Source organism: Mus musculus, chromosome 9, assembly GCF_000001635.26.
Source record: "Mus musculus strain C57BL/6J chromosome 9, GRCm38.p6 C57BL/6J".
Classification (NCBI taxonomy): Eukaryota; Metazoa; Chordata; class Mammalia; order Rodentia; family Muridae; genus Mus; species Mus musculus.
Genome location: NC_000075.6, coordinates 89,952,064 through 89,977,588, shown reverse-complemented (window position 1 = coordinate 89,977,588; position 25,525 = coordinate 89,952,064). Strand labels below are relative to the sequence as shown.

At 45.7% G+C, this 25,525-nt stretch overlaps 1 protein-coding gene across 3 annotated transcripts in view; it reads right to left on the bottom strand.

Annotated features, from left to right (window-relative positions):
• Positions 1-25,525, bottom strand: part of Rasgrf1 (RAS protein-specific guanine nucleotide-releasing factor 1) — a 117,472-nt gene that overhangs the window by 49,391 nt on the left and 42,556 nt on the right. For all 3 annotated transcript variants that reach the window (XR_001778822.2, NM_011245.2, NM_001357743.1), the window contains exons 5-10: positions 23,479-23,732; positions 9,659-9,738; positions 7,043-7,236; positions 6,502-6,611; positions 2,706-2,824; positions 745-905 (exon numbers count right to left, since the gene is read on the bottom strand). Coding sequence is in view for 2 of the 3 variants with exons in the window: in NM_011245.2 (NP_035375.1) it covers positions 745-905; positions 2,706-2,824; positions 6,502-6,611; positions 7,043-7,236; positions 9,659-9,738; positions 23,479-23,732 (918 nt within the window). In the remaining variant the exon portion in view is untranslated. The remainder of the gene's footprint in view (positions 1-744; positions 906-2,705; positions 2,825-6,501; positions 6,612-7,042; positions 7,237-9,658; positions 9,739-23,478; positions 23,733-25,525) is intronic.

Genomic DNA, 25,525 nt, shown 5'->3' with positions numbered 1-25,525 from the left:
AAGATCACATGGGTGACAGAGATGGGGCCAGCTAGGGTTCAGAGCAATGAGACCATTAATGAGCTATGTTGGGGAGCAGTAGTTTGAACCCCAGGCTTTACCACAGAGCTGCATTTGAGCAGGTCTTAAAGGATGTGGCCAAAGGGTCTTATGCTTTGCTCAAAGAATGTCTTGAAGGGTCTGTCGAAGAAGAGGTAAGATTGTGTAGTTGAATACATAGCAGGAGCAAAGGTCCTGGGGTCTGCCTACTGGGACAAGCCAGGCCATTGATCTTGTGCTCCAAGAGGGGAGACCTGGTAACAACAATTCAGCAGCTTCCTAGGGTCACCTGACCCGAGGAGGGCTTCCTGTGATAGAGAAGTGGGTGTCTGGGAAAGTTAGGAGGGTTTTGTCTGAGAAACTTTGCCTAAAGATGACAAAGATTCCGTGTTGCTCTAATCCTTGGCTGAAGGGAATCCTCTACTCTCCCCAATACCTCTATCCATATCAAACACACACACACACACACACACACACACACACACACACACACACACACACCTGAATAACCATATGCTCATACTTGTGCCTTGAAGGGTTGGTTAGAACTCCTGATGAGCTGTGGGAGTCTCTGGGGCCTGACACCACCTTTCCAGATCCATGATTTTTTCAGGGGAAGTTATCAGGGGGTGCTCTACCCATTTCCACCTTCAGCTTCCCTAGGGTGTATCTATGTGTGTCCAGGCTCCTCTCCCACAGCCTTACCTTGGTTAGGTGCAGTTTCCCACCAGAGCCTCTGGTGCAGATAATGAGATGCTTGGAGAATAGGAAACACTGGCGCTCACCCTCTTTCTTAGTGGACAGAGACCCCAGGCGGCCCCTAGAGGACTTGCTCTTTTCAGACAAGGACATCTGCATGAGGGAACCTGTAAGAACAGGGGATAGTGGTGAGGAGGGTCTGAGCCTAGCCTCAGATGGTACAGATGGCACTACCCTATGGCCCAGCCTTGGAGGTGGAGGTACAGTCACACGTGGTTGTGGAACAAGGTAGTCCAAATCTCCTGGTTGCTCTTTCCCGCTCAGCCTCAGAGCCAGGGGACTGGGAAAATGAGAGCTCTGTACAGGGTCTCACAACCTCCCAGCCAGGGTCCAGGGTCATGGCAAGCAAAGGGACCCCTGAAAGAAATGGAGAGCCGGGCTGAGGTCCGGAAATGGCCCTGAGTAATGAGGCTGAAGAAATGGGGGCTGGAGGCAGGTTCTGGTGTCTTAGCATGATGGACTGCATAGCTGTGGCCACAGCAGACATCACCAATTGATTTCGGCACTTAGCTTCAGAGCCCAGACTGAGCATGTGATGATCCTAGGTGTAATACGGTAGAAAGCCACTGTTGGATAGAGTAGCTCTCTGTCTCTACTCTGGGTGTCCCACGTAACACCTGCTCTCTAGGTTCCTCTCCTGTTGTCCTCACTGTCCTCAGGGACCCTCGGCACAGTTTGCATTGGGCTCACCTCCCAGCCTCTCTCCTCTCTGTCTTCATCTCTCTGTCCCATAACCAATGTCATTCCAGACCACACTGCCCAGCCTCTCTAGGAAAGCCTCTCTCCCCTGACGTCCCCGCCCCTCTCTATGTCTGCTGCAACTGAGATGTTCATTTGTGACAGGTCTTCTTCTGCAAGGTGAGACTGGTTCTATTCTCTGGGGGCCTTGGAAGCCCATGGGGACTCGGTGTACAGAGGGCAAGGGTCAGTGTTGGCTGTGAGGCTGAACAGTGGGAAGGGCTGAGAGGGGCTCCAGGTCCTGCTCCAGTACAGAGGAGGAAGTGCTTTTTCGGGGTGATATGGCAGCTTCCAGGTCTTTGAGGGGACTGTCCACTCCAGGAGGGGCTTTTTCCCCAAGGCTTCAGAGAAGTAGAAAGAGGCTTCTTGGGAATACTTCTGGTATAGATCATGTCTTGTGCAACTCAGGGAGACGTGAAGACTGGGAACTGCCCCTGGGCTTCCTGTGTCCCAGGTAGACCCTCCTGGGGTCAAATGCAGCCACCATCCATGGAACATAATGTCTATCAGATCTTCCCCAGGGGCCCAGATTCTGATGTACCAATCAGTATAAGCCTCTCACAGAGCTATTTACTAGCTAGCGAACTCCAGACCTGGATGGAGGAGATGCTGGAAGATGATTTGGGGGCAGACATCCATCTGGGACAAAGGAGCAAATGCTGAGTCTAACATAAAACATGGCAGCCGCATAAGGTGACCTTCAAATGCATCACAGCTTTGATGTCTCTAAGCCATCAGGAGCTCAACAGGGCCAAGCCACCCAGACCCATTCTCAGGGTGAGCAGGAGCCAGAAGTGGTTAAGACCCATTTCAATGAGAACCCCTGAGTGCAGGGATCCCTCCCAATACCTCTGATAAATTCTATTCTCAGGGCCAGTGGCTATCTGTCCCCATTCTGTCTCCTACTTTCTCCATGGAAGGACAGGTCAGAGCTTACAACAAAAAGTCCATGGCTAACCTCGGTAGTAGACTCACATTTGGCATGACAGAAGACCAGTGGTATCTGCATGTGTGTGTGTGCATAAGTGTTGCTTCCATGTCAAACTTTTGCATCCCAGCAGTCTAGAACATTCCACAGTCACAGTTGCAGGTCAGTCTACTGATGATGTCCCTGAGTGCCACCCTCCTCTCAGGGACCCCTCAGTGGGGGTGCAGAGCAGCCACCCTACCTTGGCGCACGAAGGTCTGGCTGGTGTCCAGGAGGATCTCACAGCCCTCCGTGATCATACGCTCAATGGCCAGGTTTTTGCGGATGTTCTCGGTTTCACTGACTTCGTCATGCATGATCCTGGGGAGACAGGAAGTAAGAGATATGCTGGTCCACTTTCAGGAGGGGGATGCTCTCTCTCTAGGCAGACCTAAGAAGAGAAGCTAGGGCATGGGGCCCTGGTTAAGAAAGGGAAGGGTATTCGTATCTACTGAGTGCCAACTGTACGCTGGACACTGGCCAGGCTCCATCTGGTTTAATCCCCTGGCAGTACAAGTTGCCAGGTGTTTATTTTAGGAAAAATGAAAGGGAAATTGGCACGTTTCAGTGTTGAGCATTGTAGGATAGAGAACAGATCCAGTCCAGGAGGGAGATGTGAGCCCAGGATACCATTTCTTCTTGTAACCCACGTCTTACTATACACTATTTTCATCCACAAGCAGAGTTCCCCCCGTACTCTTTCCTCAGGCTGTCCCCTCCTGTACTCTTTCCTCAGGCTGTCCCCTCCTGTACTCTTTCCTCAGGCTGTCCCCTCCTGTACTCTTTCCTCAGGCTATCCCCTCCTGTACTCTTTCCTCAGGCTGTCCCCTCCTTGCTGGGAATCGAACTCAAGGTCTTGAGAATGATGCTCTACCACGGAGCTATGTACCAGATCTTTCTGCCATGTCTTTAAACAGCTGTGATTTTAATGTTGCATGGGCCCTGGAATATTATGAGATTTGTGAGTGCCTGCCAATTATGCTGGCTCAGAGAGAAAGACTGGCTTTTTATCTACTTGTCTTCTGGGAGGAAAACAAGCTGTTCGTTTTTTTTTTTTTTTTTTTTTTTTTTTTTTTTTTTTTTCTGTCTTCTGCAACTCTAGTACTGTCCAGGAGATGGTGCCATTTAATTACGTTGAAAAAAGTAACACGTGAGAAAAAAAAAGGGGGACTCTGGCAATTTTGTTCTGGTGGGTTCCCAGGCTTTTTAGGAAAGCAGAGAAGTACTGGGAAGCCGGGTGTGGTGGCACACGCCTTTAATCCCAGCACTCGGGAGGCAGAGGCAGGTGGATTTCTGAGTTCGAGGCCAGCCTGGTCTACAAAGTGAGTTCCAGGACAGCCAGGGCTATGCAGAGAAACCCTGTCTCGAAAAACCAAAAAAAAAAAAAAAAAAAAAGAAGTACTGGGAAATCCCTACCTACTTCAAGAAGAGCACATCTCATGGTTTTCTACCTATTTCTGAAGTACTACAGGCAGTGTCACCAAGAGGGCTGGTGACCACATGTGGTTTAATCTAAGGGTGCTTTGTGTGGGCTATAAAATGAGCAAAACCTCAAGCCTCAGCCAGAGGGCCCTCAGTTGTCCACGTGTGGAACGCTGGGGAGCAGGTGGGGCTCAGCATTTCAGTTTACTGTTTATTTGTTTGTTTGTTTGTCTTGCTTTTTTTCTGGTTTAGCACTCCCATTTTAATTTAAACTCTCTGGGACATCTAGACTGGCTCCCTTCTCTCTAGCAGCCTCAGTTTCTCCTTCTCCTCCACAGAAATGTTTTTCTGAGACACCCAGTTCCTAAAGATGGGGTTCCGTTTGAGAAATGCCAGTGGCAGAGAGAACATTTCTCACGGTGAAGGTGAAGTTGTGCTTGGGCATGTTGGACTCTGAAAGGTCCAAAGGGGGAACTCCACAGTGGTGGAGACATGACAAGGGCAGCCTACCGGGTAAGTTCGGCTTCTGAGGCAGACTGGTGCTAGGGACCTATGTGCAGACATAGCTGCTAAGCTCTTTGAGGGACCGCAGGCCCCAGAAGTGATGCTTATCACTGTGTTATCAGTGGTGCTACAGTGGTGGTTGAGGATAAAATGGCAAGACAAACAAACATCTGGTTCTTACGGAGAGCAGCTGGAGGTGTGGGAGGAGGTACAGCTCTGAGGACAGCTAGTGACTGGGTTGGAGAGGGAGGTGTGACTCCTAGTCTAGCCAGGGCTTGGCTATCTGATGGTTTCTTATCTTGCTAGGTTACTTCCCTTAGCACCCTATGGAGGCGGGTGGGGGGAGGTGAGAGGGTGAGAGAACGCTCCAGTGTGCCATTAAGGTTGGGCTTAGGAGAAGGTGCAGGTACTGGGTGGAAGGAAGAGTAGGATGCATATCTTGGCCTCTCAGGCCATCTGCACCTCAGGCATCTATCTCTCAGCAATGAGGAACCTTAAAGGACATCCTAGGCATTTCCTCTGGGGAGGGAGGGAGGAGCATGTAGGATTTGGACCTGCAGAGGGTTCTTTCTTTTTCCTGCCACAGGCTCTACAGATCTGCAGTCACACACCCCATATGCTTCCCCGGTCCTCCCTCCTGACTCAGTAACTCTGCAGGTTCTCAGAAGGATCAGGCTAGGCAGCTTGTCTCCTGCCGGGCTCAGCCTGCTCCTCTGCTTAGCTTGGAGCTGAGCCCTGCCTGATATCCTTTGCTGGCTCCAGGAAGTTGAGCCTCCCTCATCCTTATTCCTAATCGGCTATGTCTGACCACAGGGCTCAACCTCATGTTGTGACCTCCATCGAGGTTCAGTCCTAGGCTCTGATGTCTTCCTGACTGAAGTCACTCCTGTGGCAATATAGCATGGTGGTTGTCACCAAACTGATGACACCTCTTGATTCCAGACTCTAGAACCCTCCTTTCTGGTCTCCTCCACTCGGGTATCTAAAGGCATCCTGTCTAGAATCATTAGTCTTTTCTCGTTCTCCCATCCAGTCCATTGGGAAATCCTGCTAGCTCTGCTTACAGCCAGGGCAGGAGGGACAGACATTGATGGCAGATGACAGAGGGAAGGGCTCTTCCTCTGAGCTCCATTCCCAATCTAGGCCACTCCCCCCCACACTCCCAGCACCTTAGTGGGGGTGTGTGTGACAGGGCTCCCCTGACTGCTTCTGTTCTTGTGGAGGAAGGCCCACTCTGGACTGCAGGACAGAGAGACGGCCAGGTGAGGAACTCTAGACTGGAGGACCAGAGTGTCCTTAATGGTCACAGCTTTTCCACCTGTCACCTCCTGTTGCTATGGCAACTCCAGCTAGTCACTTGGGAATTCCGTCCATGGGGGGCTCTTACCACCACAATGTTTTTTTTGTTTGTTTGTTTGTTTTTGCTTGTTTTTTTTCAGATAAGGCCCATTAGATTCCAGGGTAGCCTTGAAATGTAAACTTTGGATTCCCCTGTCTCTATTTCGTAAGTGCTGGGGTGTAACAGGGGCCACCATAGCTGGTTTTATGTAGTATTGGATACTGATCACAAAGCTTCGTGCATGTTGGGCAAGCACTCCATCAACCTAGCTACATTCCTGCCTTGTTTTTGTTTAAAACTTTTTTTTTTTTTTTAAATATGGTTTTAAGTAGCTTACTTGGGCTGTCTTCCGACTTAAGAGTAGAGGCTGGCTTTGAACTTCTGACCTTCCTGCATTCATCTTCTGAGTACTAGGATTTTTTAGGTGTCTAACACTAAACCTGGCTTACTACTACAGGATTGGACAAGCTGACACTGAACAAAAGGGGAAGTAGGTGTTGAAAGTTCCTGGAAGCTCCTCTCCTAGGTCGTGGGTCTACTTTAACGGCAGGGTTCTGCAGGTCCTATCAGTGCCAGCGACCACACCCAGCTGCTTCATCTAGGCCTGTGTGTAAGCTGTAACCTGCGCAGGCCAGTCAGGGGACCCAGCCTTGAAAGGAGGCAGGCTGTGATTTTCCTGAGGCAATTCTCAGCCCTGCCCTGCCCACCCTTTGCACCGTGGCTGGGCACTCACCTGGACAGTTCCTCTAGTTTGGATTTGGCATAGTCCAGGCTGTTGCGCTCCACATGCTCATGAGGTGTGTGGGCCAGCAGCTCATGGAGTGTCAGGATGTACCTGGGGATCTGTGAGTGGCGAGGGACATGGTAGGACGGGGCCAGGAAGACGAGGAGCAGGTGGAGAGACAGAAAGGGACAGGGAGCGAGGAGGGACAGGGCAAGAAGGGAGAGACGGTGATGGTCGACAAGAGATGCACAGGAATGAAGGAGAGGGACAGAAAGCAAGAGAGTCAAGAATGGATCTTTGAACTCAAGAGACTGAGGAGGAAAGCAGGCTACATCTCTGATGTGCCTGGAGAGCCAGGACAATGGGGACCCATGCATGACTGTCTCCAGGAACTGCCCCTTCACCTTCCCCACTGCTGGAGGGGACAGGTGCATGGGGGCTCAGCTTGCTCTCCACCTGCCAGGATTTTGTGGGGAGGGACTGTGTCCTGCCAGCTGTGCCCTCAGTGCCCCCGCCCCAGCCCACTCCCTTGTAGGTCACCAGCAGTCACCTGGAACATTGGGTAGGTGAGGAAGGTCTCCAGTGTGCGCTCCTCGCAGTCTGGCTTGGCCTCGTACTGCTTGAGGAGCTTGTCAAAGTCCCGGTTTTGCTTGCAGTGAGCAAGGATCTGGAGGCTGTACTGGTGGTTGCGGACGAACTCCTGGTAGATGTTCAGCATGGGCAGCAGGATATCGAACAGGTCCGCTGCAAAGGAAGGTGGGGTCCACAGATCAAAGGCCGAGGTGGCCCCAGGCCTTGGGCCCATTGGCTCACCCAGAGAGGCTGTGTGCGAGGTTCAAATCCCACCTCAACAGAGAGATCCTACCTTGGGGGAGTGGGTTCGGGACTAAGGCTTACAGGTGTGGGCTATCTTGTGGTAGCTCTGACTGGAGAGGCTTAGAGAGATGGTAAGGAGTCCCATACCCTTATGGCTGTTGTTCCCAGGGGCCCTGCTCTGGGAACCATCTCCAGAAGACAGCCTTGGTGTAGGTCAGACCTTCTTATCTCATGGCTGATCCATGTGGAGTGTGGGCAGCAATTGCCTCCACTCAAAGTGTCTTTGTAAGAGGCTGGCTCTGTGTGTGTGTGTATGCACATGCGCATATATAAACACACGTGATGGTTTGTATATGCTTGGCCCTGGGAATGGCACTATTTGGAGGTGTGGCCTTGTTGGAGTAGATGTGTCACAGTAGGCATAGGCTTTAAGACCCTCTCCCAAGCTGCCTGGAAGTCAGTCTTCCACTAGCAGCCTTCAGATGAAGATGTAGAACTTTTAGTTCTGCTTGCCTGGATGCTGCCATGCTCCTGCTTGGATGGTAATGGACTGAACCTTTGAACCTGTAAGCCAGCCCCAGTTAAATACTACCCTTATAATGTTGCCTTGGTCATGGTGTCTCTTCACAGCAGTAAAACCTTAACTGAGACAGTGTGTGTGCGTGTTCATGTGTGTGGGCATGTATGTGGTGCCCACATACCTCTGTATGTTTGTGTGCGGAAGTCAGAGTTCAGTCTTTGGGGTCATTCTTCAGGAGCCATGGCCTTGCTTTCTGAGATAAGGTCTTTCCCTGGCACCTGGGCCTTGATGATTAGGCTAGTCTGGCCAGAAAGCCCCAGGGATCTACCGGTCTCTGCCTCTCCAGCACTGACTGGGAGAATATAAGTGTATGCCATTGTGTACATTTAAAAAAATGTTTATTTGTTTTTATTTCATGTATATACCTAGGAACAATTATGTCCTCATTTTTCACGCATGCTTTGCTTGTGTAAACATATGTGCATGCAGTATCCATAATGGCCAGAAGGGGCGTCAGAGCCAGCCGGAACTGCAGTTACAGACCATTGTTGACCTCCTGATGGGTGAAGGAGAACCAATCCTGAGTGCCCTGAGAGAGCAGCAGTGAATATGATCCCACTGGGCCCAGGTTGAGATCTTTTGTGGCTTCTGGGATTTCACTCAGGTCATTCATTATTCCCCTGAGACAAACTTTTTACTGACTGAGCTATCTCCCCAGCTCCATAGAGCAGGGTTTTTGACGCAAGAAATTTCTAAAGAGTGAAGGGGGCTGGAGAGCTACATCTGGCCTGGTTCTCACTATGACTCTGTAGCCTCAGGGTCTTCCCCTCTGTAGTGAAGGGAACACTGCAGTTCCTTTACCTACCAAAGTGGGAACCTGGCACAGGTGCCATTCAATGGAAGGCACAGGTGCGGCTCAGCCCTGGAACCCAACAGCACAGCTTTCTAGGCAATGCAAATGAAGCCGGAGCCTTTGTTCTAGTAATCCAACTTCTGGAAACTTATCCCATAAAAATGGTCCCTAAAGATTTGCAATGGCTTAGAACCATTAAGAAGAGCGAGCTGGTTGCCTGGTTTATGGTATGTATCCTTAGGGACACTGGCTCATTATACAGCCATCAAAAAACTCAGCATGAGAAAACTGGGCGTGGCAAAATGCTCCATTTACAAAGCTAAGCTAAGATGTGACATGTTGCCAGGTGTGGTGGTGTACAGCTTTAATTACAGCAGTTGGCGGGCAGAGGCAGGCCGATCTCTAACAGTTCAGGGTCAGCCTGGTCTCATAGCAAGTTCCAGATCAGCAAGGGCTACAATAGACACCCTATTGTAAACACCAGCAGCAGCAGCAGCAGCAGCAGCAGCAATGTATCAGCATAATGTAATAATCTGATGTGAGCAAATGAATGAAATGTCTGTACAAACAAGCTCCAGACTCTAACTCCCTCTGTTTTCAGTCATGTGAAATGGGAAAAGAAAACTCGAACACTCTCAGGATCTCTGTGTATAGGGAATTGTGGAAGGAACATGGCCATGACTGGGGTGGCTGTCTTTGAGGGACAGAGCGACAGGTGATATTTTAAGTGTTTTCTACTTTTCTGGAGTTTGAGATGTTCGCCGTGGGCATGTTTCTGGGTGGGCATGTTGCTGTTGAAGGGGAAGGTGGACAAGCAAATAGAAGGGTCTCATTTCTTTCCAGGAGCACATGACGGTTGTCCTTCTCCTCTCAGGGACCCTGGGGTCTACAGAGAGACTCACTGATGATCTAGAGGGACAGAGCTGTCTCCTGCCCTGGAAAGGAATATGTAGGACGCCATGGGGATGGCTACTCACCCAGCACCAGGGTGGGCCAGCTGGAGATACGGGCCTTCAGGCCTTGGTAGAAGATCTGATGCAGGAACATGATGGTCTCGCTGAAAGACAAAGCACAGGTGAGCTTCTGCCTGGCTTTCCTTCCTCCCTGGGGTGGACCCTGCTGAACATTTTAGTGCCATGCTAAATTGAGGCCCTTAATAGGGGCTCTAAACACCTAGGACTGAGTGGCATCACACAAGCCCCTCTGTGCAAGGGGTGTGAGCCCATGAAGATGGCAGAGAAGAGCTGCTGTGGCCAGCAGCCAGCTGTGTGCAGAAGAAGCCTTCTCTGCTGTCTCCCCCTACTTCATCTGCCTCAAGGTATTAGAGAGACGTGGAGAATACAGAACACCAGCCACTGACGGTGGGAAGAGATGGGGCCTGGGACCCATCTAGAATGATGCTCACATCTGACTTAAGGCTCTTTCCTAGCTGTGTATTCTCCAGCCAGGACACCTAACATCTCTGAAATTCATATCCTTCTATGTGAAATAAGCTGAGGTGAAGAACCTCTTGCAGTGCTGAGGCTGCTTGGATACCTGGTATATAGTAGGAGCCTAGCAGAGCCCAGATCCCCACTGTTCCTTTAATGCCTTCGTTCATTTTTTTACTCTCATGCCTTACCCACTCCTTTTCCTTCTTCCCCTTCCTCGTCTGCTGTGCACAGAACCTTTTAGACTTCCTGAGGGGCCTTTGCCCGTGGACCCCGCTCTACCCACCTGTGCTGATCATGGCTCCGTCACCTCTTCCCCCTGCTCAGGTGGTACTGATACAGCAAGACCCCCCTCAGAGCACAAACTGCTGTGAGAGAGAACACATCCGAGCAGGGAAGCCACTCCAGGCAGCCAGAAGACATGCACCAGACACTAGGACATCCACCAGTGAGGAAAGGAAGCTCTTTAGAGCCCAATACCGAACAAGCCAGTGTAGCAACAGCCTAGCAACGGGCCAGGGATATCACAGAAAGGATGGTAGAGACAGCTTGAAGACATTACATGGGGTGGCTATAGACCATACAGCAAAGCAAACAGGTTAATTAATCGAGTCACAAGATTTTTCCCCCCCTTACACTCAGTGTTTGTTAAAAGTTACATTTCCACTCTTCTGCAGTCTTGAACGTGCAGTATCATGATGTCTCTGCGTGTCTGTATGGTGTGTATTTCGTATAAGCACACTTGTGGGTACCAAAGACCATCTGCATGAGAGTGGAGACCAGAGGAGAATAGAAAGTGTCCTGCTCCATCACCCTCTGTCTTGTTCCTTTGAGGCAAGATCTCTCACTGAACCTGGAAATGGGCTGGCAGCCACCAAGCCCCAGCTATCCTTACGATTCCGCTTCTCAGCACTGGTGTTAAAGGCATGCGTAGCGATGTTAATTTTTTACATGAACGCTAAAGATTTGAACTCAGATTCTCAGTCTCATGTAGCAAGAGCTCTTGCCCACTTAGCCATCTTCCCAGTCTGAGAATGATGACCTAAACATCCACACACCCTAACTGAGTAACAGTTCCTTGCTGAAAGATGCTAATGGATTCCTGAATCCTCAGAAAGCCAGTCCTGCTGGTGGAGGGTCTTGCAGCAACACTGAGCACTGTGACTAACGAGGTGACTGCTGAAGGTTAGAGTGGCTTTGGTGACTTCTTAAAATAAGGCAACAGTGAAGTTTCCCAGATTCGCTGCCTCCTCTCTTTCAGGGCAGGTGTTCTCAGTTCTGGATTTTACGGCCAGGCAAACTTCTTCCAAACTTAGAACCCCAGACCCTGCTGTTGCTGGAAGTAAGTTTCTGCAGCACTCCAAACCCTGGCACATTAGAGTGTTCACAGGGTCTCCACGGGCCAGAGCTACCCAAAGGCACTAGTTTCTTGCTTATATCCCAAGACTGCAGCCCTCCCAGCTCGTCTTCAGACTCCACTTCTGATTCTGGCTCTTTGCTGTTTTCCCCACACCTGAGGTGAATCTATCTGTGGAAGTCACCTGTGAGAGAGACCATTTTCTTCCAAACTCCTGTTAACGTTGATGTCTCGGTCTTTCCCCTGAATCACAGATGTTCTTTCAGACATCTACAATGGGTGTGTGTTCTCCAGAAGCTCTTGAATGAACTCTGACCAGATCCTTTAGAAAAAACCTTACCTGTGGCAGCCTTACAAAAGTCTATTACTGAGCCGGGCATGGTGTCGCACGCCTTTAATCCCAGCACTCGGGAGGCAGAGGCAGGCGGATTTCTGAGTTCGAGGCCAGCCTGGTCTACAGAGTGAGTTCCAGGACAGCCAGGGCTACACAGAGAAACCCTGTCTCAAAAAAAAAAAAAGTCTATTACTTAGATAATCAGATTTGAAAGTTGATAGTCTTCCTCGAGTGCCCCAGCTGTAGACCAGATGTCATGTTAGCAGGCAGGAGATAAGCATTTGCTTTGTATGTCTCTATCTAAGCTCTGGAGTGACCAGGGGCACTGTCAGTCACTGGCACTATTTTGGAAGGAGCTTTTCCTTAGCATTAGATCTCAGCAGTGGACTTCCATGCTATATATAGATGTGCCAGGCTCCCTTCACAGAGTGCAGGTGAGGAAGGCTCAGGCTTCTGAGAATTCAGAATTTTAAACGATCACTGGCTTAGCCTCTATGTCTGGGTCCTTAGCAAGACAGCCTAGTCTTTGAAGCTCGGAAACCAGACATCAGTTTCTCTGTAGCTGGGACAGTCTTCCACAGAACTGTCTTTTCTGTCAGGCTCTTTGGTCCACATGGAGAATCAGGTGTGCAGTGCGGCCATCATCATGGAGTATCTCTGATCCAGCTTCTGGACAACTTCCTCCAGTTTCCCCAGCAGTCCCTTGCATTGCACCTTGGAGGAATGACTTCTGTCTACAAACGTCTGCCAGCTTCTACAGCTTTCTCACCTCTCTGCTTCCTCTGAGTTGAAGAGAGTCAGTGCATCCCTCTGGATTAGGTCCCAGCCTCAGGCAATGCTATTGTTTATTTGAGCTTCCCTCCTGACCACTCAGAATGTCTCTCTAACAGGAACATGACTGCTAGCTGTCTTAGCATTGGTGTTTATTGGACCAGTGCCTCCTTTTTCTTTAAATAGATTTATTTTTGTTATTTTTAATTATGTGCCCCTCAGGGCAGGCACCTGAGGAGGCCAGAGGCATAGAAACTAGAATGACAGCCATCTGTGAGCTGCCTAATGCGGGACTCAAACTCCCGTCTTTTGCAAGGGCTGAAGGAATATTTTACACCAAGCCATCTCTCCTGCTCTAGACTAGCACTTTTAATTCTCTTAAAGGCTGTTTCCTCTGCCTTCAGAACTTGGCTGCTTGTTGCAAGGAGCTTGGCTCTCAGGCCATTCAGTTCTCAGCATGCATTTCTCACTGAGCCATATTTTTGCTTTTGACTCAAAATAGGATATTGAGAATGTGTTTTATTCACACACTCCAGGGCCACTGTAGAGTTATTGTTCCAATTTCAGTATTATCTTTGGAGATCAGCAGGCCAGAGGACAGTGAGCAAGACACAGTAATAGCCAACTGCTGGAGCCTTCAGAACATACACGGCATGTATCATATCAAATGGACTATTCTCCCCCTGACCCCGGTTCCCCACCCTCTGCTCGGTAACAGGGTTTCTCTGTAGCCCTGGCTGTCCTGGAACATGCTCTGTAGACCAGGCTGGCTTCAGATTCACAGAGATCCACCAGCCTCTGCCTCCCGAGTGTTGGGATTAAAGCTGTGTGCCTCCATGCCTGGCTTCAAGTGGATCATCTTAAGATTCATGGCATCCTAAACAATTAACTCATACCATCAAAGTCATTTCTAACAGATCATTATAACATAACAAGGTTTTAAATTCCACAAGAATTACCAAAATGGGGTGGAGACATAAAGTGAGCCTGTATTGTTTGGTGGGTATGCTCCGTGAAGAGTGGACGCAAACCTTGCACTGTGAAGTCACATCCATCTATTCAGAATGGATGTGGTAGCATACACCTGTAATTGGCAATCCTGTGGGGGGATGGGAAGTAGAGATAGGTATCCATGGCAGTAAACAACAAAAGTGTGCGTGCACATGTGCACACGCGCGCGTGCGCGCATACACACACACACACACAGACACACACACAGACACACACACACACACACAGACACACACACACACACACACACACAAAATTAGTGGAGTGGTTGAAGCCTTTTGTCTCTATTTTGGGACCTACCTAGTATTGCCTATTTACTCTTTTCTCTCAAGAATTTGAAACAACTCCTTTAAACACAGGCCTGGCATGTGTAAGCCCCCACATTCACTTAGAATTTATCATGGTTAGTGATGTGATTTTCCATTTTGCTATGGGAGGATATCTGTTTTCTTTCTGCCTCAACCTTGGACACCAGGTCTTTTCCAACCCTTATGCAGCATCTGTATTTACCTGTACTTTATGTGAAAATACTTAACCAACGCTTGCTTTGCTGTAATATGAGAAGAAAGGCTATGGATGCGACCTTCCTCTTTGATTGGCTTGCCAAGTGTCTAATTCAAATTAGAATGCCTGTGGTTTTTTTACTAAATTCACAAACATTCTTCAGCCTGAGCCTGGAATTTCTTTTTTGATTTGATGACATATTGGTTGATTCTGGTCTTAGATGGTTGCATCATGTTATGATACACCTTTGTAATATCTATCTATCTATCTATCTATCTATCTATCTATCTATCTATCATCTACCTAACTACCTACAAATAATTTATTTATCTACCTACCTATCATCTACCTACCTACCTATCTACCTACCTATCATCTATCTATCTACCTACCCATCATAAGTCTACCTACCTATCATCAATTTACCTACCTATCATCTATCTATATACCTAGCTATCATCAATCTACCTACCTATTATCTATTTATCTATCTACCTTTTACCTACCTATCATGTATCTATCTTCTATCTACATCCTATCATCTATCTATCTATCTATCTATCTATCTATCTATCTATCTATCATCAATCTACCTATAATCTATGAATCTATCTACCTGTCATCTATTTATCTATCACCTATCTCTCTCTCCCTACTTAACATCAATCTACCTACTTTTACCTACCTATTATCTATCTATCTATCTATCTATCTACTTATTATCTATCTATCTATCTATCTATCTATCATCAATCTACCTATAATCTATGAATCTATCTACCTGTCATCTATTTATCTATCACCTATCTCTCTCTCCCTACTTAACATCAATCTACCTACTTTTACCTACCTATTATCTATCTATCTATCTATCTATCTATCTATCTATCTATCTACTTATTATCTATCTATCTATCTATCTATCTATCTATCATCAATCTACCTATAATCTATGAATCTATCTACCTGTCATCTATTTATCTATCACCTATCTCTCTCTCCCTACTTAACATCAATCTACCTACTTTTACCTACCTATTATCTATCTATCTATCTATCTATCTATCTATCTATCTATCTATCTACTTATTATCTATCTATCTATCTATCTATCATCAATCTACCTATAATCTATGAATCTATCTACCTGTCATCTATTTATCTATCACCTATCTCTCTCTCCCTACTTAACATCAATCTACCTACTTTTACCTACCTATTATCTATCTATCTATCTATCTATCTACCTACTTATTATCTATCTATCTATCTATCTATCTATCTATCTATCTATCATGTATCTATCTACCTACCTACCTATCATCTCTCTCTGTCTCTCCCTACTGATCATCAATCTACCTACCTATTATCTGTCTATTTACCTACCTATTATCTATCTCTCTACCTACATATCATCAATTTACCTACCTATTATCTATCTATCTATCTATCTATCTATCTATCTATCTATCTATCTACTTATTATCTATCTATCTATCTATCTATCTATTTATCATTTATCTATCTACCTACCTACCTATCATCTCTCTCTGTCTCTCCCTACTGATCATCAATCTACCTACCTATTATCTATCTGTCTATTTACCTACCTATTATCTATCTCTCTACCTACATATCATCAATTTACCTACCTATTATCTATCTATCTATCTATCTATCTATCTATCTATCTATCTATCTACTTATTATCTATCTATCTATCTATCTATCTATCTATCTATTTATCATTTATCTATCTACCTACCTACCTATCATCTCTCTCTGTCTCTCCCTACTGATCATCAATCTACCTACCTATTATCTATCTGTCTATTTACCTACCTATTATCTATCTCTCTACCTACATATCATCAATTTACCTACCTATTATCTATCTATCTACCTATCTATCTATCTATCTATCTATCTATCTATCTAGGGAACGACCTATCCTCTAGCTATCATCTATCTACCTACCTATCATCTCTCTCTCTCTCTTAACCTATCATCAATCTACCTACCTATTATCTATTTATCTACCTATCATCTATCTACCTACCTATCATCAATCTACCTACCTACCTATCTATCTACCTACATATCATTAATCTTCCTACTTTACCTACCTATCATCTATCTATCTATTTATCATCTATCTACCTACATATTATCTATCTACCTATCTACCTACTTATCATCAATTTACCTCCGTATCATCCACCTACCTACCTATTATCTATCTACCTATCATCTATTTATCTACCTACCTACCTATTATCTATTAGTCTGTCTGTCTGTCTATCTATCTATCTATCTATCTTTCTATCTATCATATAGCTATCATCTATCTACCTACCTATCACGTATTATCTATTTATCTATCTATCTATCTATCTATCTATCTATCTATCTATCTATCTATCTTCTTGCTATCATCTATCTACCTATTATGTATTTATCTACTTACCTATTATTTATCTACCTACCTATCACCTAGCTATCATCTACCTACCCACCTAGCTATCATCTACCTACCTATCATCTATCTATCTATCTATCTATCTATCTATCTACCTATTATCTATGTATCTATCTATGTACCTACCTACCTATCATCAATCTACCTACTTATTATGTATGTATGTATGTATGTATGTATCTATCTATCTATCTATCTATCTATCTATCATCTACCTATTATCTATGTATCTATATACCTACCTATTATCAATCTACCTACCTATCATCTCTCTATATGCCTGTCTATCATCAATCTACCATCATCTATCTACCTACCTATCATCTCTCTCTATCTACCTATCATCCCTCTCTCTCTCCATATCATCAATCTTCCTACTTGTACCTATTATCTATATATCTATCTATGAATGTATCTATCATCTATTTCTCTCTCTTTCTCTCTCTCCCCCTATATAGGTTTACCTACCTATTATCTACTCACCTACCTATCATCTATTTATCTACCTATCTATCATTAATCTACCTATCATCTATCTATATATCTACCTATCATCAATCTACCTATTAGCTATTTATCTATCTACCTATTAACTATTTATCATTTATCTATCATCTGTCTACCTACTTATCATCTCACCATCTACCTACCTATCTATCATCTATCTACCTATGTATCATCAATCTTCCTACTTTTATCTATCATCTATCTATCTATCTATCTATCATCATCTATCTATCTATTTTATCTATCTATCTATCTATCTATCTATCTATCTATCTATCTATCTATCTTCCTACCTACCTATTATCTATCTACCTATCCACTATTTATCTACCTACCTATCTTCAATCTACCTACCTACCTATTATCTATCTATCTATCTATCTATCTATCTACCTACCTACCTATCTCTCTCTATCATCTGGTTGTCATCTATCTACTTATCTATCATCTATCTACCTATCATCTATTTATCTACCTACCTACCTACCTACCTACCTACCTATTCTATCTATCTATCTATCTATCTATCTATCTATCTATCTATCTATCATCTATCTATCTACCTACCTATCTCTCTCTATCATCTGGTTGTCATCTATCTACTTATCTATCATCTATCTACCTATCATCTATTTATCTACCTACCTACCTATTCTATCTATCTATCTATCTATCTATCTATCTATCTATCTATCATCTATTTATCTACCTATCATTATCTACCTATTGTCTATTTATCTATTTATCTACCTACCTATTATCTATCTGTCTATCTATCTACCTACCTACCTGCCTACCTACCTATTATCTACTTACCTACCTATCATCTATTTGTCTATCTACCTACCTATCATCAATCTACCTACCTACCATCTATCTACCTATCATCAATCTACCTACCTACTATCTATCTATCTATCTATCTATCTATCTATCTATCATCTGTCTACCTACCTATCATCTATCTACGTATCATCTATTTATCTATCTACCCACCTATTATCTCTCTAGCTACCTACCTGACATTAATCTACCTATTATCTATCTATTTATCTATTTATCTACCTACCCACATCTACCTACCTATTATCTATCTATCTATCTATCTATCTATCTATCTATCTATCATCTAACTCTCCATCCACCCATCCATCTATCTAGCCATCTACCCACCCACCTTTGTGTGTATGTGGTATGCTTCCATGGGAGTGAAGACAAGAAGTTGATGTCAGGTGTCTTCATCAGTTGCTCTTTTATGTATTTATTGTGGCAGGGTCTCTCACTGAATCCAACGTTTGTTAACTCAGCTTTTTTAGCTATCCAGCTTGCTTGTGGGACTACAGGCAGACCACTTGCAACCTACTTGTTTAGCAACCCACTTGCATCTGGGCGGTGCTGGGGATCTAAACTCCAGCTCCCATGTTTGTGCAGCAACTAAATACCCACAGGACCATTTTCCCATCCTCTTTATAATGTATTTTAATTGGAGGTAGGGAATGTGTCTTTCATTGTTTAAGTGAACTTTAAAATTATTTTGCTAGGCTGAACTTTGAGTGGAATTACATTAAATTTGGAAGTATTTTTGGTGAAAAGAACATTTTGACATGGAATCTTTCTAATCTGGACATTAGTACACCTCTCTCTCTCTCTCTCTCTCTCTCTCTCTCTCTCTCTCTCTCTCTTCCTCCTCTTTCTTCCTCTCTCTCTCCTCCTCCCTCCTCTCTTTCTCTCCTCCTCCCTCCTCTCTTTCTCTCCTCCTCCTTCCTCTCTCTCCTCCTCCTCTTCCTCCTCCTTCTTCCTCTGTCTCTCTCTGACTCTCTGTCTGTCTCTGTCTCTGTCTCTCTCTCAGCACAGGTGCTTGCAGGTGTGTAACCATGTGATGCCAGAGGCCAGCCTTTGGTGCATTCCTCAGGAACACTGTCAGCCTTATGTTGAGTCAGGGTCTCTCACTGGCCTGAAGTTCACCAAGTAAGCTAGATTGGCTGGCAACTGAGCCCCATTAAACCCCAGAGATCCTCTGGTCTCTGCCACCTCAGTGCTGAGATCACAGATACACACCACCTCAGATTTTTCACACTCAGTGCTGAGATCACAGATACACACCACCTCAGGTTTTTCACACGGTTTCCGGGATGAAACTCAGATTCAAGTGCCAACCAAGCCATTTCCCCCAGTACCACTTGTGTGTTTTCCAAGTCTTTAAAAAAGACATAAGAAAGCTTCTCTTGATCACTTGGGACCTCTGTTTATTTCTCCATAATTGTGTTGTTGGTTCTATTTTGAGCAGAATCGTTTTCTCATTCTTTTTGTTTTTGTTTTTGTTTTTTGTTTTTGTTTTTTTTTTTGTTTTTTGTTTTTTGTTTTGTTTTGTTTTTTTTTTTTTTGAGACAGGGTTTCTTTGTGTAGCCCCGGCTGTCCTGGAACTCACTCTGTAGACCAGGCTGTAGATCAGAAATCCACCTGCCTCTGCCTCCCAAGTGCTGGGATTAAAGGCATATGCCACCACTGCCCGGACATTTACTCATATTTTAAAGTTACTCTGTAGACAGTGGGGAAAGCTACCCCCATTTGGATTAAAAACTAACTGGATTTTGGACTCACTGCCAGGTTCCCATTGATGGTGACCTCTGACATATCTAGCACACCTACTCCTCCACTATTTGCTTCTCTTCTCACTGAATGGCAGCTTGAGCTGGCCAGCCCCTCAGTCACTCCACCTAACCATCATGTCGTGGATTCTGTGCCCTGCTCTCAGTGACACCTGCCTCTCTATCATCTCTGCCCAGACTATTGCTGGTGGGCTCCTCAGGAGTCCTCTCCTTCCACACTCAACCTCAGCTCACCCTCTCTCTTAACGCAGCAATTATTTCTTGAACATCTGAGCTGACTTAGAGTGGCCTTAGCTTGCCTTATAACCCCATAGTCTGTCTTATGTTCTTTCTCATTTCGCTTCAGCCTCTCTGCCTTTATTTCTGTCCACTGTACTCACGTTTCTCTTGTCTCAGTTTTTGCATAGGCCATCCTCTTGGTACATACTGACATTTTTGGGTGGGAGGAGGAGAGTAGGAGAGAAGAGGAAGTGGGAGGGGAGAGAGTGTAGTATTATCTACATGCAAGTGTACCTCAAAATTACTTCAGATTTATTTATTTTATTTTAGGTGTATGAATGTTTTGTTTGAATGTATGTCTGGGTACTACATGCATGTCTGGTGCCCTTGGAGGTCAGAAGAGGGCTTTGGATGCCTAGAACTGGAGCTATGGTTGTGAGCCATGCTGTGGGTGCTGGGAACTCAGTGTGGGTCCTCTGCAAGAGCCAGCAAGTGCTCTTAATCGCTCTCTCTCCAGCCTCAAGTATGCCTTTTTAAAAAAATCGACTTTTGATTAGAATAATCGGAAGGCTTTCCATTTTATTCAATTCTGTCAGTGTAGGTAAAAATGATTGATTTCCCTTTCAGTTCTGTCGGTTTAAGTAAAAATGATGGATTCTTTTAAAATGCTAAGTTTATCTCGACTCTTTAAGGAGAGCGCACAGCATAGGTTTTCTAAAAGCTGTGAGCCCTGTGCTGAGCTCTGCCAACACACACACAGGCACCAGAACAGATGCTGGTCACTCCATATCCAAACCTAGCCATGATCAAGACAGAGACTGGGTTCTGGTGTGTAGCATCCTCACTGCACTCTGTGTCATAGGTTAGCTGCTGTGGCCTGTGGGGCACGCATGACACACTCCATCTTGGATGACTTTCACTTTTTGAGGTTATTGTTGTTTTAAGACAGAATCTCACTATATACTTAAGGATACTCCAGACTGGCCTTTGGCCTTTGCCTCTTCAGTGCTGGCATTATAGGTTTGCGCTACCGTATGTAATTTTTTTTTATATACTGTAAATGGTTGGGGGGAAGAACCCTCAAACAGATATTTTGTGACATGTGAAAATTATATGAAGTTCCAGTTTTAGTGTGTATAAATCAAATTAATTGGAATACAGCCAACCCATGTGTTTGTGTCTCTGTTACTGCTTAGTTGCCATAGGGAATTCAGATACCACAAACTCTAAAATATTGATTTCTAAATTAATTTTTTAGCAAATAGCAATGACATTTTATGTATCATTGTACTTCGCTCAGGCTTGTCCCTCCACTACCCTTCTGTTCCTTCTCCTGCTTCCTACTAAAAAATAAAAATACTTGTATGTGGCCCTTTCCAGATAAGTTTTCCTGGCCCATATATGGGCGGTATCCCAGGCATTATGCAGTGTGTAGCTTAAGGTCCTGTCCTCACCCTCTGGAAAGATCTAGACACTGAAGAGATCCTCGTTTGGGTTTGCAAGGCAGCTCAGTGGGTCAAGCACTTGCTGTACAGGTAGGAGACTCTGCATTTGGATCTTCAGCACCCATGTGGAACCTGGCATGGTGACATATGTCAGCAATCCCAGCTCTGGGAAAGCAGACAAGAGGGTCGTTGGGTGCTTGCTGGTCAATGATTATAGCCAAATTAGTGAGATCTAGGTTTTCTGAGAGATCTTATTGCAGAAAATAAGGAGGAAACAAACCTAAAGTGGAAAGAGATTGAAGGAGACACCCAGTGCTGACTTTTGGCCTCTCCGTGGACACATGAGCACACACTCACACATACACAAAAGAAACCGCTGTTTAAATGTAGTGAGGGCTACTGCAGAGAGGCACTCTAGGAGTATACAGAAGGGAATATTGGCTAATAGCTATCAAGAGGTCTAGGGGCTGGTGAGGCACAGGATGTGTGATGATAGCACATCTAAGGGAATCAATGAGGAGAGTGCAGTAGTCCGTTTGAGACCTGCTTATCTCCCTCCTTCTTCAGTGACCAGGAAGGGGCATGACCAAGGCTGGATCAAAGAGGCCAGAGTGGGGCCAGAGTAGGGCAGACGCAGGCCTGTCTACACTGCTAGTTATGGTGGCTTAGGTGCCCACCCCTGCCCACTCCCTAGATCATTCAGACATGACAAATGGATTGTGGCATTTCCTTCCATGGACTTCCTCATTGGCCCAAACCAAGGCTTCAGGCAGTCACTCACTGTCAATCATCAGAGTGAACATCAGGATACAGACATCCCCTGTCACCAGGCTGAGGAGCGCCTTAGCACAACTGTGGCTTCCAGCTCTCAGTGCCTGGCATGGCTTTTATGAAAAGGAAACCGTTCGAGTCTGTAAGCAGACCATGCTGGCCACTCAGAGCCTGCCACCGCTGCTTAGGCGAAGGAGCTTTCCAAGGTATGACAAGCATGCAATTAACACCCTTCGTGACACTGCCTACCTGGAGGAGAGAGGTCTCTTTCTTCTCTAGGATCCTTTTACTGAGCACCAGTAAATTAAATCACTAAATTGACATCAGGTTCTAAAGTGGCCATCCACTTCCTCTCGAAAGCAATGTAGCTGGGCAGAACCCTGTGCAGAGCTGCTCTCCAGCAAACCAGCAGGCAGCTTCACTCTTCACATGTGCTGCCCAGAGTCCTTCCCTCCCCACAGTTGAGGTGGAAGGCAGGCAGGATCAGGTTCAGGAACCGGATCCCAAGGCACTTATAGTAGGAGGGAGGATGGGGCTCACATAGTGGGACAGACTTCAGATAGGGGAGATATCTGGAGCCCTCTGCTGTGATCTATGCTAACAAGGAGCATGGAGCAAAGCAGAGGAGCCTAGCTTGTCTTTCCTTGTTCACCCCGTGATACCTCTTTTCCACATGCTTCTGTCCAGTGAGGCTCTTATCACAAGAACCTCTCTGAAGTCAAGGCTGCTGCTAAGCTCTTAAACGTCCCCCAAAAACCAAACATGAGTGCAAACAAGCTTTCTTTTCCTTTCTTTCTTTTTCTTTTCTTCTTCCACAGTTCTGTGAACAAAACTGAGGGTCTCCCATATGCCAGGCAAGTGTTCTTCATCTGAGCTGTATTTTCAACCATTTTTAAAAAGTAAAGGACACAGCTTCAGGTATTTTGTTATTGCATCATGAAATAATGTTATTGCATTATTCCATAATGGTTAAATATGGAAAGTTGAGTTTCTCACTGGTAGTGGTATTGGTACTTTGGGTAGAATAGTTCCTGTGTGTTATGGAATGTTTGGACATATCCATGACCTTTGCCCACACATGTTAGTAGCAACCTTTTATAAGTTTTTTGCAGTTAAAACCGTCATTGTTAACACTCTTACCATGGCCAAAATGCTTTAATTTAGACTATGTCTGCCTTAGTCTATACTCCCATCTCAGGCTCTGAAACTGTTTGGTCACACAACTTTGAATTATTCCCTTCCTCCCTGGGAATCGGGTTCCTCAGCTGCACTTGGTGGAAAACACATGTGGGTTTGTATCCGGATTCAGCTCAACATCTGGCAACCGATGCCTCCCACCTTCATCGTCCCTTCCGCTTACCTGTTCAGAAAGATACTGCTGACGTCGTCGTGTGTTATAGGGGGTTTCTTAGAGCTGGCGGCCATGCGCAGTGGGCGCAGGAAGTTGTTGACAAGGATGTGTAGCTGCTGGACGTACTCAGCCTCGGCCTCCAGCATGCTGAACACCACCTGGTTCCTCTTGCGCATGCTGTCCGCGTGGGGAGACCGGATGTAGTCCTGGATGATGTTCTTCCACTTTCGCCGGCACAGCCATCCCCGAAGGAAGCTCTGAACCTGGTAAAGAAGAGGTTAATGTTAGTGTAGGTTACTCTTGTTCTTAAAAGCTGTGAGCACACCAGGGGCAAGGGACCAGGGGTTGGTCATCCTTGCTGCTGGGAGTATAGGGAGAAGAGCTGATATGTATAGGGCAGGCCTGGCTGCGCTGCCTGTGGGATGCTGAGCATGCTTCGTGGGCCCTCAGATAATTTTCCCAGCTGTTAAATAGGGATCTGGAACATCGCTGTATGGACTAGACAGCTAGTTAGAAACATGAGTTCTAGGGCCTGCTCCAGCCGGCTGCATTTTAACAAATTCCCCGCTTGCTCTGGAAGGGAGAAAGGAGGAAACGTGGGCTCAAGTCTCCATACAGGGTTAGCTTGGGAAGGGTTGCTAGGCTGTGTCTGCCGTGGTTGCAGTCTTATCTAATAACTCTTCTGAGAGCCCAGGGGTTTCAATTAAAGTTTGTCTGCAGAAGGTAATGATAAAATTGAACAGAACAAGGCAAATTTGCGCATCTCCAGCTCCTTTAGTGGCTTCTGAGCCCTAGCACCAGGCTGGAGCTAGCCTTACTTTCCTGCTGAGTTGGGAGAGGCCCCAGCCTGGTGCTAGGGCTCAGAAGCCCTTATCAAATGCTGCAAGGATAAAGAACTGCCCTAAGTCGAGGGGTGGCCCGGGATGTTTAGGGGCCAAGCAGAACCAGCTATCCCTGCCTTGGTGGGATCTGGTGTCAAAACTCCATGTTTGCCCGTGATCAGTGTGATCATTACCTTCTGCAGACAAGCTATAATTGAAACCCCTGGGCTGAAATCCACCCCCATTTATGTCTCTTGGGGATTTGAAGCCCCCTCTTTTCCACAAAGGCCTCCTTGTCCTTAGAGGCAAATCTGTACTGGAGGCTCACTTGCTGCCCATGCCCAGTGCCTTCCAGTAGTGATTCCGATATGCTGGCCCCAGTCTCTGTGCCCCTCCCTTTGTGTGAGCTTGTGCACAACCAAGCAGCCCCAAGAGTGCAGGAGGTAGATGACCCTGATTTAGAACCCTGTGCAGCTGAGGACCACTCGTGTGTGTGTGTGTGTGTGTGTGTGTGTGTGTGTGTGTGTGTACACTTGTGTCTTTATGTGTGTGTCTGGACCTGTGTCTTTGTGTGTTTGTGCATTGTCTTAGTTAGGGTTTCTATTGCTATGATGAAACACCATGACCAAAGCAACCTGGGAGGCAAAGGGTTTATTTTGCTCGCATATCATTATCCATTGAGGAAAGTCAAGGCAGGAACTTAAAACAGGAAAGCAACCTAGAGGTAGGAGCTGATACAGAGGCCATGGAGGAAGGCTACTTAATGGCTCACTTCTCATGATTGCTCAGTGAGCGGGGCTCTCAATCACTAATTAATAAAATGTCCTATAGGATTGCCTTCTGCCCAATCTTATGGAAGCATTTTCTCATTTGAGGCCTTCCTGATGACTCTAGCTTGTGTCAAGATCATATAAAACTAGTCAGCAAATGTATGTGTGTCTAATTGTATCTGTCTTTGTGTATGTGTGTGTGTATGAGTATGCCTGTGTATACACATGTATATATATGTGTGTGTTATATGTCTATGTGTATATGACATGAGTCTGTACATATATGCCTGTGTATGTGATGTGTGGTTGTGTGTATATATGTGTATGTACATGTCTGAATGTGTCTTGTGTGCGCCTCTGTTTCTCTGTGCACACGTGTTTATGGGTAGTATGTATATTTATGTGTGTCTGTGTTCTCTGTATCTGCTTCTGTGTGTATCTGTATGTGTGTTCATGCACATGCAT